This window comes from Dendropsophus ebraccatus, chromosome 10, assembly GCF_027789765.1.
Source record: "Dendropsophus ebraccatus isolate aDenEbr1 chromosome 10, aDenEbr1.pat, whole genome shotgun sequence".
NCBI classification, from domain to species: Eukaryota; Metazoa; Chordata; class Amphibia; order Anura; family Hylidae; genus Dendropsophus; species Dendropsophus ebraccatus.
The window spans coordinates 36246924-36261536 of NC_091463.1; the positions used below are offsets into that span (position 1 = coordinate 36246924).

At 45.1% G+C, this 14613-nt stretch overlaps 1 protein-coding gene across 2 annotated transcripts in view; it reads right to left on the minus strand.

Annotated features, from left to right (window-relative positions):
• Positions 1-14613, minus strand: part of OPHN1 (oligophrenin 1) — a 90450-nt gene that overhangs the window by 38625 nt on the left and 37212 nt on the right. For both annotated transcript variants that reach the window (XM_069986533.1, XM_069986531.1), the window contains exons 4-7: positions 8480-8541; positions 6964-7035; positions 1160-1261; positions 542-652 (exon numbers count right to left, since the gene is read on the minus strand). In XM_069986533.1, the coding sequence (XP_069842634.1) occupies positions 542-652; positions 1160-1261; positions 6964-7035; positions 8480-8541 (347 nt within the window). The remainder of the gene's footprint in view (positions 1-541; positions 653-1159; positions 1262-6963; positions 7036-8479; positions 8542-14613) is intronic.

The following is a 14613-nucleotide window of genomic DNA, read 5'->3' on the forward strand; positions in this document are numbered from 1 at the left end:
ATTACACAACGGTTTAAAAAAATATGTTTCTTTTTTTTCTTCAGATTTTTAGTTTCTGTGTGGTTTCTGCAGCAAAAGCATCTCAGCATCCAAAACCCTGCTCCCATTTACTTCAACAAAAGGCAGTGAACCACGCAGAAAACAAGTGACAGAGATATGGACGGCTGCAGTCATGTTCACTGCTTGCTAACAACGCCCCTTCCTGCTATGATTGACAAGCAGAACTTGGAGGGGGTGGATAAGTGTCGTCACATAAAAGCCACATAATGGATAACGTTATGTCTCTGAGCCCTACTCATCAATCACAGCATGTTAGCTTGTGAGAGGAGTGGTTGTAGCCCCTGGCCACATGACATTTTCCAAAGACAAGCAAACTTATTATTATTAAAAATAAAAACATTGCAAATCATTTTACAGGTACCATGTTAGTCATTGAGCCGATAGCAATGTTACCATGTCATGTCTGCATTTTCTTTAAAATTACAAATGGTAGTTGTCACAAGTTTAATTCCCAAACAAAATCAAGTTTGAAATCCTTTACCGGCTCCACAACGCTGAATTTCTTGCTTTCCTGAACCTCCTGAATTTGATAGACATATTCAAGTGAAGATTCATAGAAGTTCTGCTTCTCCTTGTCTACTTGTAGATCTGCCTGCACCGAAAGAAAAACAAACACCAAAAATCAAACATTAGCGTACACACGATGGCAATATTATTTCATTAGCGTCAATTCACATGGAGCAGAATTTTTTTGCAAATATTTTCGCAACTGAAACTCCACTCCACTTTCGGCCCCTTGAACTGTGTATTGCTGGTGCTAGGCAGCTGATTGGTTGGGTGTCAGCCCCCACCAATTAATTACTGATGAGCTATCATGTGGATAGGCCATCCATCTGTTTTGACCAGAAAACTTCTTTAATTGAGTGTGAACCTATTTTTAAAAACATAAAATACCCATAATTAAGGATGCTGGGGGTTTTCTGTTCTTAGCTTCTACAAACAACTAGTCCAAACACCCAAAGAAGCTGGTACTGAGATCTCTCAGCGTGTATATCCTGCGTGTATGTTTCCCTACTAAGAAGACATGATTACTTGCAATCTATGAGCTACATTTTATGACATACACATCTAAGATCCTTGTGTATTTTTTCGGCCTTACCTCTTGGAGCTGCGCTTCCTTCTTCTTGGATGACAGATGCAAATGTTTATCCAGCAAGGAGTAAAACTTTTCACTGTCTCTGTCAAACTTCTTCTTTCGATCCTAAAAATGTTGGTAAATATCCAGCTCGGTTATTATTTGGCAATAACTATAAAGAATCTGCAACCTAACACTCTAAATCTGACCATACACCTTCAATCATTCAACCGACAGCTATCTCTCCCGATCTCTTTACAAACAAGAACGCTGAACATAGTAGAGTGTTTACGTTTTTTTTCAATGGAGAGAGGAAGGGTAAGCTGTTGTAAGCCAGCCAGCCATGGTGGCGGCTTATCTGACCGAGCGCCAAAAGAGTGTGGAAACCCTTACATCACCCATTGATGGAGAGTCGGGAGGCCCTTATACACATTAGATAGTCGTCTGGTCTTGCCAAAGTTGCAAGTTTGGGCATCTTTTGACTAAAGTGTATAGGGACCATTACAAACAAATATATATAACACACATACATGTATAGATATGCACACAACATATTGCAATATATATGCTTATAATGACAATGCGTTATATGGTGCTTAAAATTAATTTCCTTATTTTTATAGTCCTGTCAAAAACACTCAAAAAGTCCTGTTCTGCGAACAGTTTACTGCATGTGACTATAGCCTAGTTCTCCATAATGGGGTAATCCCCATAACCATGAAACAAAGCCTCTCTATGGGAAGCATGCCCTGTACTACACACAGCATTATTAACATTTGTAGTTAAACTTTGTGACATAACTTTCAATGAGTCATGCTTGGAAAAAGATTATAATATGCCTGAGACTCACAAAGAGCTGATGAAACAGGACAATGTTACTCAGCCATAAGGAATTTATTCATGACTTATTAACAATTAACAATAAGCCTGTTTTATATTCAAAAAGGGAAAATAAATGTAACATGACAAAGACGAGGAGAGAAATCACAAAAATATAACAAAAAGATACAGAAAAAGAAAAAAAGACAGCTGGGAGGGAAACCAATTTGGAGTTTCTGTGTCTTGGAGATTAGGGTGTGTCCTGTTGGAGTGTAACCCTGTCCGCAATGATCAGACATTTTCAATGTATAAAAGAGGATCCTCCAGCATTGCTATATCATGAAGGATACAAATACCTACCAAAACAGACGTCTCGGGATTGTTGACAGTATAGCGTTAGATCAGTTTTATTGGGACTGAATTTGTGGTGTAAAGTGTTCAGATTTTGTTCACCATCTCTTTTATAAGCACACCCATTTACCGAACACACTGCTTATTAATGTTGGTTATGGTAGTCATGCATGTGCTTTGGGCAGGTCAACTGGCGCCTACCTTCAGGGAAGAGTTGGGACACCACTAGAGTTAAGTAAACTTCGAGCATGCTCAAGTCTGTCCGAACGCACAGCATTTTCGGTGGCTGCTGAAGTTGGATAAAGCCCTAAGGTTGCCTGGAAAACATGGATACAGCCTATGGCTGCTTGAAGTTTGCTCAACTCTAGATACCATCAGGCAAATTAGCTCTGTCAGACATGCCAATACGGAGTTGCTTCCAAGAGCAGCTTTCGTGTGTCACATACCTCCATAAATATGCAGAGTTCACTTTTTTTAAAGTGTGTATCCTAAATAGACAACACTTGCGCCCACCAAAAAATCAGCTGTTGGGTCAATTGTTGGCCGAATGATAATAATTTGTGTTGGCATTAAAATCATTGTTACCGGACACACATTTCCCTAAGAAAACAGGGAGTTATGCCGCAACAATGATAAAATGAAAGGGGGCCTCAAACGATGCAGCGATCATTTGGTCCAGCCTGCCAATAACTGGGTTGTGTAAAGGTTAATTAAAGCAGAGCCAATCAACATTATCTGCGCTTGTCATAGGGACCTGCTTGGCCTGTGGAAATGAAACTTCAAGCGAATTTACTGAAATAAGTTTTTCACAATCACTGCAATGCTAGTTCCATTTATGCCATTTATTCATAGATCTGCCACCCTGTTCCAGAGATATGTTAATTAGCAGGTCTGGTGAACCCAGTCGGGCCCAGAATCCCAGGGCACCAACACCTCTTCCTATGGCTGAAGTTTAGAGGTCTAGTGGACACTACACAATATCATCATAAGTGAGACCTCTAACTACAACCACTAACAACAGTGTTCCTCCACATCCACTCAGGTGTACTGAAACATAGATGGTTAATGGACTGCATGCAATCCAAGGGTCTTTAATGCAGAAACGGTTAGACAGTCAAAAAAAGCGACCGAGCATAATACCGTAGTTACTGTACTGACCAATATGAATGAGGTATGGAGGGGTGGTAATGATGCTTCCTCTTTCAATATCTCTGGACAGGCATGGCTTGACTTATAATTAGAGATGAGCAAACCGGGTTCGGGTTCGAGTCCATCCGAACCCGAACGTTTGGCATTTGATTAGAGATGGCTGCTGAACTTGGATAAAGCTCTAAGGTTGTCTGGAAAACATGGATACAGCCAATGACTATATCCATGTTTTCCACATAGCCTTAGGGATTTATCCAACTTCAGCAGCCACCGCTAATCAAATGCCGAACGCTCGGGTTCGAATGGACTCGAACATGCTCAAGGTTCGCTCATCTCTACTTATAATCTATTAACATAATCAGGTATATAAACCAAGAAACTTAATTATTAAAACTTCCCACAGCAACATGCCATCCAGAATATGTGGGTAAATATTTATTAACGCTCTAGTCTATATTGTATTTTAGTGATTTTGTGCTGAAGCAAGAGTTAACGCTGGTGTCATTTCCACTAGTGGGCGAACAATAGTCACATCTCCTGTCCCCTGTGTGTGGGGTTTCCTCCAGTAAACAGTGAATATAGCCAATACTTATGTTTGGACTATGCTAGTAAGTTGAGAGGACATACAGTAACCTCCGCAGATCCCAATTCTGGTGACTTCTAGGAAGAACATTGTAATTAAAGTTTTTGGAATAACACGCAGAAGTCTTTGATTCCATAAAAGTATTACGCCAAATTACACTGTGTTCCCTGACGCCTGTATTTAAAGGCACAATGGTCTCACACTCCCTGCACGCTGTCCTTGGAATGTGTGCTGGAAATGAATGGGTTATAGAGCAGGAGGAGGTGGGAGCAGAGTCTGTACCGTTTCCAGCATTTTGTTGGCTGATGCATATTCCCAATTCACTCGTTCTGGCAGCCTCCAGATGGCCTGAGAGGATCCATTCCCTCACTACAACATGCGGCTCCCTCCCCCATCCCTCTACACTGTAGCTTCAGTCCTATTAGCAGGACAACGCTTCGCACTTCCAGAGTTAAGTACGTCTAGTTCTGACTTCAGGGCTCCTTTCAATACAATGTTCTGCAATCTATGAAATTTAGACAGGATGATATTGTAGCAGTTTTAGTGATTCATCGAAATCACATTGTTGGTTGATCTTCAGGGCACTTGTAGGGATGGGCACTCTGAAGAAGTAAGTGAAGAACACGCCTTACAAGTTTTAGATCACCGGAACATTGAATCATAATTGTATCTGATGTCAGCAGATCCTACAGTAACAGACTGAGGCCGACCTCTAATGCATAAGGCCTGGTGTACACAGTACAGTATAGTGCATGCTTTGGTGCAACCAATAGCCAAAAAATATCAGAAAGAGAGGGAAAGGTATAAGAGGATGAAGTTTACTTGTCTCTGTGAAAACTTTGTTATTCTACTTTGTGAAGAACAGACGGAGAAGAGTAGAATAGGGAAACATTTTAATGGTTAAATATATCATATAAATTGTATATGTGCGTAAATGTATTTAGGGCTGCCATTGGGGTTAGTGGACCCCCAGTCTGACCATAATCATTTATTTGTACCCTCTGTTCACTGCCATGGCTTGTGTCTTTTATGCTGGTTAGCCCAGGAGGAGGGCGCAGGGCCTCTCTTCACCCTGACTACATGTCGGAGAGGGATACTATAGCAGTATGGTAAGACATTGATCTACTGTGTGCCATCTGTAACAAATCAGCACCAAAATCTGCATGATCTGCTGTGGATTTTGGTGTGCGAATGTTGTGAAACATCTGAAGCATATCCTCCTTGTGTGAATATAACCTCAACCAGGGGCTCGAAACTATCAATCCGGCATCCAGGTACAGGACAACATTGCGTGATTGCTTGTGTCACTGATGGCCAGCTTAAAGAAGTATACCAAGTTAGAACACGTATGCTCTATCCACAGAGTAGGGACGAAGGCAACGAAACGCGTGTCGGGGTGGTGTCTTCCCGGAGGATATACACTGGAACAAACTTAAAGGTATCATATTTGCCGTTTCTCTAAGACAAGTGGGGTTGAGAGCACTAGAAGGCAGCTTGATATCAGGATAGATGTTCAGATGTAATAATACTGTTTACCTGTATGCACTAGCACTTTATAAGATCTGCCTATGCAGTGATGTACTGAGTTGGTCAGGAACTCAGCATGTATAACAATATAGCATAAAAAATACCTTCTCCGGGACTGCCACTGTTCTTTAATGTTTGGTCTTTTTTCTCTCTTTTTTAATAATTTGTTTTTTATTATATGTATCTAATAAAGAATAATATTTTTTGCTATATAATCTCAGCAAGTTTTCTTTTTGGCAATTGTTTGTATAGCTGTAGTAGCGCTACGACTGCATGCACAGAAGTTAGATGATAAACGAATGCATGCAGACAAAAGTGTGGATATAAGACAAGTGTCAGATTGTGGTAGAGTCCAACCACTGAGCCCCGCCCCCCCAAGATCCTAAAACATGGCCCTGAATCCTTGTTTAGAACGTCATCATCCGTCCTGCCTTCCTTATATTGTCTGTGAAGCAGATGGAGGGTACAATGCTTAGCTACCTTCAGGACCTACACTGATAATGAACGGAGCAGTGCCCCACATGCAAAACTAAATAAAGATTCGGGGCCCTGTTCTTGAGGTTTCCGATCCCCCGTGGATAGGGGATAAGTGTTTTAAATTTGAATAACTCTTTACCACAGAGTCCCTGCCATAAAGTAGTGTCACTAGAACAACTGACTATATATGTCAAATGGCATGTACCATGTACCATATTTCCCTTTGGCTGCACATGCACCCAGCCAGAAGAGCTGATCAATGGGGTCAGCTGAAGGACACATTATACATAGGTCCACAGCATTACTTATTCACAGTTTGACTGAGAATTGTAAAGGGATTGCTCTCAGGCTGTATGTGGTATTGCAGCGAATGTAGTCAAGCTGTAATCCCACCGCAACCTGAGGACAAGTGTGGCACTGTATTTGGATGTAAGCAGCTTTGTTTTTCTTATTCTGGATTACCCATTTAAGACTTTGCAGTAACATACTACCCTACCTTTTCCATGTTCAACTCCAGAATTTTCCTGTACTGGAGCCAGAATTACCTATATGACAACTACTATTGCCGGCCATTTTAGTTTTTACCACCACCCTATTAGTCAAGGTGCACATATGAAAAAACAAGGAATCCCAGGAAGACTGCAGGGACATCACTGAGTAACCAAATAAGTGCCATAGCCATAAGTGAATAAAGAGAGAAGCACCTATGTCACCATTTTTGGCCGACCTGGAAACACATATCCTGAACAGTGTTTACTATTTATGTGTCATCCTTTTACTATTTCAGAGCTTCTATGATTGAAATAGTGCTGCTATATAAAATGTGGCGTAGATGAAAGGGACGGAAACACCATTTATAGTCCCTGTGTACACAGACTCTCTCAGTAAGTCTTTGCAGCCCACAGGCAGGATGTGGAAGTACCTTAGTGAGTCCAATTTGATCCTTGCGGAAAACCTCCAGGGGCTTGATCAGAAGTTCATCTGCATTCTGAAGCTGCGGTGGAAACACAGAGAAAAAGTCAGTGGAGGAAAAAACAAGACTAATAAAGAAGGTAAAAAGTTATTAGTATCAACTACTAAGTGGGTTTTCCGATTTATTGTGTTGGCCTGTAATACACAGCACACATAGCCAGCAGCACACATCAGCAATTACCATTCGGTTTTAGTAGGAGATGTTGTTCCTTAGAATCTTAATTATAGCTAAGTCTAATTACTTGTAGCTACTTATAATTACTTACAGGTCATATGGTACAGCTTCTAAATAGGAATGTTGTTCTTCTGAATCATAATTATAAGGAAGGAATTTATATCATTTGCAGCAAAGGGTGAAATCTGCATCAATATATCAGCATTATATTATAAGTGAAGCCACCCTTTCCTATACAGCGATACAGAGTGGCACAACAAAGATTGAATTACAAAAATTGGTTTTCTGGGATTTTGTACTACCCTAGCAGGACAGGAAGCTAACACTATTAGGCAGTCAGATTAGTGAATCTATACGTGAGTATAAGTATCTTCTTCTACTTCTGTTCTCCACTACGCTATCCCGGCAGAGTACATTGCTACATTGAACAGGGCCCTCAAGTCGTTCCTCTACACTACCCTGTTGTTGCACCCCTTGTTCCTACCTCCTGCCTGCACTTACCAAAGTGTATTTATCATGTATTGCACTGACGTTCTTATCAGTAAACCAAGTTATCCTGGTTAAGTCTCTAGTCTATTCTTTTGCACCTGCACTCACACTTGGGCTATCCAAACCTCAAGCGCAGTGCCTGTTTGTCTGGGGGTGGGTTCCAACACCGCTCCTGGCCACCGTGACAAGTGCCAAAGTGACCCTACACCTACACAGTAGCCACAACAACGCATAGCTACAGCACCACCTCCACTCATTCCATCAAGTATTCTTCATCCCTTCTTCAGCAGGATATGGGATAACTATCTGAGGTGGGAATACCTCTTTAAATTGTTCTGCAATTCTTACATAATCATTTTGTAAAGCAGAGGTTACTTTTCTAGGAGAATGTGATCTAATGTTCTTTCATGTTTCTAATAGTCTTTCCATTGGATGACGCTTATATAAACTTGTCGCCAACTAAACAGGAGTGTGGGAGGACAACCAATATAACAATACTCAGGAGGGAGAATGACTGTACATACTGTAGGTGGGTTCTATACAGAAAGCATCTTGCACTGTGTACTCTGAAGAGACCTATAATAAAGCCGCCACTGTGCCAGCTCGCTTCTGTCGTTTACACACCATTGTATCATTTACAAAGACATCGATCAAATCCACACTGTGATACTCGTAATACAAAGACTCTTTCTGTTTTCCAAAGCGAAGGTTATCGGATATATTCTCACAAATGCAAATGTATAAATATGGAAATGTGCTGGAGGAAGTACACACTGACTTCTATAGGAAGGCCAAGTCTTACCATCATCATCTTCTCATCCTCCACTTCCTGCAACAGGTCAGCAAACTCCTTAAAGGACTCAGCTAAAACAGTAAAGAGAATAATAAGTAGAGTGCTTTTACTGAGACGGCTACATAGTATAACATAACAAATAAACATTTTACTGGCCCGATGAATGACTCTCTAACAGTCTACAGAATGTGCGTCCTGGAATGAAAAGAGCAATATATCTATGAATGACGCATCTGGTTTCAGCAAACAATTTTTTTCATGTAACAAAAAGTTATTCTACTGTATGGCCCAATAAACTTTCTGTGTCAGAAAATGACAAAGCTTACAAATCTGCCCTGGTCAGGTGGAGGATACATAAGTGCTCTGTCAGCCGACACAGCTCCCACCACTGTCTGGCACTGTGCTAATAGTTGAATGTGGAAGTGAACACACATACAATATACCATGGCTTTTCCCACACAGAATCTATTGTGTTTAATGGCTCCAACATAGTCTAGTGGTGGTGACTTTGTTCAGACCATTGTCAAGTGTAGACTCTATTCACAGGACTCCAACATGATGGTGGCCACACTTATAGGTTCCATAAAATAACACTATGGGGACATTTATCAAACATGGAATCTGATTGGTTGCTAGGGGCCAATTCTTTTTTTTTTTTTTTTTTAAATTCTAAATTTTATTCATTTTCAAAAGTTTTACAAAAAGATACATGTATGCCATTAGCTGTACAAATTCAAGGAAGAACAAAGCACCTTTGGGTGCACAAACTACAAATATAACATGGACAAAGAGCCAACATGGCCCAACATTACCAACTGAGGATTTAGCAAGTATCTCCCACAACGGGGAGGCCATCTGTGAAAATGAGGGGTGTCACATCCTGTTGAAAGGGAAAAGAGCTGGCGCTCAGAAGTAGAGAGGAATGAGAAACAGTAACAACTGGAGAGAGGGGGGGGTATGGGCAAGGGAGGGGAGCTACAACACCGAGGGGCACACGAAGGGAGAGGGGAGTGACGACCAGCATACACACCAACAGAAGAAGCAACCAGACAGGGAGGTAGGGGGGAGGCGAAGCACCTCACTGAGAGATGAGGGTCTTATATTCGTCGGAGTCCGTGAACTGTTCCCAGTAGTACCAGGTCTGAAAGAACCTGAAGTTCCGCTCATGCAATTGGGCAGTAAGGTCCTCCATATATTTTAAGTCTTCCACCCTCCGTAGCCACATAGCGATGGTGGGTGGAGCTTCTTGCCTCCAGGAGGCCGGGATACAAGCCCTGGCAGCATTGACCAAATGGCGGACAAGGGAGCGGCGATAGCCTCTCAACGGGATGTCCGATAGGTGCAGGAGAAACAGTGACGGGGAGAAAGGCAAAGGAGAGTCCGTGAAGGTCGAGGCAATACGCCACACTTCTCTCCAAAAGGGGACCAATTTGGGACAGCTCCAAAACGTATGGAGGAGGGTCCCTTCCTCGCCGCAATTTCTCCAGCACAGGGGGGACACTTCGGGAAAGATTCTGTGAAGGCGGACCGGAACCCGGTACCATCTAGAGAGAATCTTATAACCCGCCTCCTGTACCCGGGAGGAGATGGAGGAGGTATGAGTACAAGTATAAATTCGGTCCAATAGTGGGCCCGTAAATGAGACGTTCAAGTCCTGCTCCCAGGCAGAGAGGAATGGAGGAGGCGGCTGTTCCGGGGGGGAGCCCAGCATGGCGTATAGAAGAGAGAGAGAATGTCTGAGAGGGCCCGTGCCAAGGCATAACGTCTCTAACTGAGTAAGCGTGCGAGAGAAAGAGGATGGAGCAGGTAGAGAAAGGAGGAAATGGTGCAACTGAAGGGCCCTCCAAAACCCTAAGGGAGAAGGGTCAGAGAGGTCGCGGAGCTCAGAGAGGGACACCCAAGTGGGACCCCGAAGAAAGCTGCGTGCACGGAAGGAGCCAGCTTGGAACCATTCCCGAAAAACCGGGTCAGAGGCTCCCGCCGAAAATGAGGGAGAGCCTATGACCGGGAACAAAGGGGATGGGTGAGGAGCTAGAGAGGCTGAGGAGAAATATTTCTGGCAAAGTTTAAGAGTTGGGGCGACCGTTGGGTGAGACCCGACCAGTCTACTGGAGTTAGGAAGCCAGGGAGCCGCCAACAGGGAGAGGGGGACGAGCGACATCTCAAGGCCAACCCACTGTTTTGAAGAACAGTGTCGGTGCCAATCTATCACCCTAACCAGGTGACTGGCTACATAGTAAAGAAGGATATTGGGAAGGCCCAACCCGCCACGCGTCTTCGGCCGGTACAGGACCGACTTCGCTACCCTAGGTTGTTTATGGGCCCAGATGAACTTGGTCAGTAAGGAAGAAAGGTGTCTGAAGAAGCTCAGGGGCACCGTCACTGGCAGGGCTTGGAAGAGATACAAAAGTCTTGGAAGGATGTTCATCTTGAAGATGGAACAACGGCCAAACCATGTAAAGGTGCCCCGGTGCCACCCAGATAGGTCCGCTTCGATCTTTTTCAGCATAGGGGGGAAATTAACCCTGAACAGGTCAGAGACAGAGGGGGTAAGCTGGACCCCTAGATAGGATAGAGAGGAACTCGACCAGCGAAAAGGAAAGGAGTCTGCAAGAGAGGAGGCCAACGAGGGTGAAAGAGAGAGGTTCATCGCTTCGGATTTCTGAAGGTTAATTTTATAGTTGGATAGGGTTTGGAATCTGGTAAGCTCAAAGAGAAGGTTGGGGAGAGAAACCGTAGGGCGGGTGAGAAAAAAGAGCAGATCGTCCGCGTAGGCCGCCACCTTATGGGTGACCGACCCCACGCGAACTCCCGAGATATTTACGTTCTGTCTGATATGGCGTAGGAAGGGCTCAAGAGTCAATATGAAAATTAGGGGGGAGAGTGGGCACCCCTGACGGGTACCGTTGTGTATCGGGAAAGAAGACGAGAGAAGGCCGTTGACAGAGACCTGAGCCGAGGGGCATGAATAGAGAGACCCGATCCAGGCCAGCATGCGGGGACCTAGCCCCAGGTGCTGGAGGGTGGCGGTCAGGAATGGCCAGCCGACCCTGTCAAAGGCCTTCTCTGCGTCGGTGGAGAGGAGCATTGTGGGTGAGGGATCAGAGTGAGCATAGTGTATGATATTGATGGCCCTAGTGGTGTTATCCCTGGCCTCCCGAGTGGGCATAAAGCCCGCTTGGTCTAGATGAATGATGGGTTGTAGGAGTGGAGTGAGACGGGCGGCGAGGATCTTGGAGAAGAGTTTTAGGTCAAGGTTCAGGAGGGAAATAGGGCGATAATTTTGACAAAGGGAGGGATCCTTCCCCTCCTTGGGGATGACTGTAATGTGGGCGTGCAGGGAGTCGGGGGGGAGATGAGAGTCGGCAGTAAGGGAATTGTAGGCCGCTAGAAAGTGATCGCGGAGCAGTGGAGCGAAGGTTTTGTAGTACGGAAGCGTAAGCCCATCAGGGCCGGGGGCCTTCCCCGATGGGGAGGATTTGATAGCCCAATTCCACTCCGTGGGTGTGATGGGAGCCTCCAATAGGGAAACGCTTTCCTCCGGAAGGGAAGGGAGACCCGAGCTAGAAAGATAATCGGAGATCGCCGAGCGGAAGGCATCCGACGAGGACATCGAGGGTGAAAGGTTATACAGTTCACTATAGTATGAACGGAAAGCGTCTGCTATGTGTGAGGTTAGAGAAAGTTTAGAGCCCGCCGGAGAGGATATAAAAGGTATAAAGGAGCGAGACCTTTGGACTCGGAGTGCCCGAGCCAGGGTCTTGCCCGGCTTATTGCCGAATTCAAAATAGTGTCGGCGGCAACGGGCCAGCGAGGCCCTGGCGTAGGAGAAGGTAAGCTCCCGGAGTTTGCTGCGGAGTGCGGCCAGCTCCGCGGCGACAGTCGGGGCCAGAGTCCGTTTATGACTTTTATCCAGAACAGCGATCTGGGAAACCAGCGATTTTATTTTGGCCGAGCGTTCCTTCTTAAGCCGGGATGCGAGCTTAATAAAGGTGCCCCTGATGTAACATTTGTGAGCTTCCCAGGTCACTGTTGGGGACGTGTCGGAGGTGACGTTGGTAGAGAAGTAAGTAGTTAGTTCAGATCGCACTTCGGCGAGAACCCCCGGGTCCCTCAGTAAAGTCTCATTAAGGCGCCAGCGCCACGATCTAGGTTGCGGTAAGGGAAAGGAGAGGGAGAGAGAGATGAGAGCGTGATCTGAAAAGGAGATCGGGTCTATAGAGGCTGCGACCACCCGGTCCAGATGAGAGTGTGAAACAAAGAGATAATCGATACGAGAGTAAGAGTTATGAGGGTGAGAAAAGAAAGTGAAATCTTTGTCCTGAGGATGTAGGATACGCCAGGCATCCATTAACTGGAAGGAGTAAAGAGACTGCTTGGCACGGCGAAGAGAAGAAAAGGGGAGAGAGGAGCGTCCAGATGAAGAATCCAGAGCAGGGTCCAGCGCCATATTGAGGTCCCCCCCAAAGACCAACAGGCCCTCCAGAAAGTCCTCCACCTCCAGAAGACATTTGTCCAGAAAGGTTGACTGGCCACTGTTCGGGAGGTACACTGTACCGAAGGTACACAACGTACCCGCCATTGTGCCCTTCACGAAGAGGTAGCGCCCCTCCCTGTCCGCCCTGTGGTCCATATACTCCCACGAGGTTGACCGGGATATCAGGATGGCAACACCTTTGGTTTTGGAGTCGGGAGAACAACTGTAGTATGCATCAGGGAAGTTACGATCTGAGAGTTTTTGCGGACCGTCGGCCCGAAAATGAGTCTCCTGTAGGAAGGCCACAGCGACACGCTTGGCCCACAGGAGCCGCAACAAGGAAGAACGCTTCTCAGGAACGTTCAGCCCCTGTGCATTGAGGGAAACACAGAGGACGGACGACATCTCTCAGGGAGGGGGACAGACACACACGCACACACGCCCACACATACACCAGGGGAGGGACCGGGACACCGACACTAGGGGACAGGCAGAGGGAGGAGGGGGAGTCGGGTAACAAAGACCCAAACACTAGGATGGGCAGAGACCACTAATGCAGCCTGCCCAGAGCCTGTGAGGGGTAGGCCACACGGGGGAGTGTGGAATAGCAGACCAAGGGTCTCGGCTTGAACACACAGGGACCAGTAAATTCAGCTATCCGGGCACATTATGCACGGAGGAACAGGGGACAGGACCTACGGGGTCATATTCCCTCAGGTAATAAACCAAGGAAAGTTGGGTAGGGTGTAGGGCACCAGGGGGGGGAGGGGACCCCCTAAAGAAGGGGGGGGTAAGAGACAGGAGGGAGGGAGGGAGAAGTAATGCCAGCGGGGGAGGACCCCAAGAAAGAGGTAGAGACTCCCAACAAGGGGTAGAAAAGGGGGAAGAGTGCCAGGATAGAACAGGGAGGACAAAGGGGGGTAGAGAGAGGAGGACCCATCACAAAGGCCCAACCGGTACCACATAAGCAAACCATAGTTAAGTAGGAAGAACCACAAAGAAAAACCCAATTTAAACAGTACCACGCAATGGCGTACAGAGACACAGGTTGCAATAGAACATGAGAAAAAAAAAAAAAAAAAAACCAGACAAAACAAAACAAACATAGGCAAGATCTCAGGAATACCAACACGGTTGCATGGAGCAGAATGTTAGAGCCACTGTACGGACTGGAATATGGCGTGATAGTGACGTCCGACCAGGCTAGGGGCCAATTCTACTTTACACCATGTTTGATAAATCTCCCCCTATAGGTATAGAAATGGAGCGTACATAGTCACTAGTAGATTATGCTCAGTCCACAAAGGTTGAAGCACGGGTAGCAGTATATGTAAGCTTACCAGTCTCCTGGTATTGTGGTATATACACCAAAATTTAAGATTTGAGAAGTAAATATAGCCTAACAGGATCTTCTGGAAACACATTTAGTACATGCAATACAGTGGTACCTCAGTTCTCGAACTTAATTGGTTCCGGAAGGCAGTTTGAGAACCAAGTAGTGTCTTCCCATAGGAAATAATGTAAATGTGATTAATTGGTTCCAGCAGCCACCAATAGTTACCTACAATACTCATTTATTACACTGATAAGTGCTCAGTATAATCACTACAGTACAGTACAGAACAGCACTATACTGTACAAGGCATTAAACATAAGAAATGTTCAT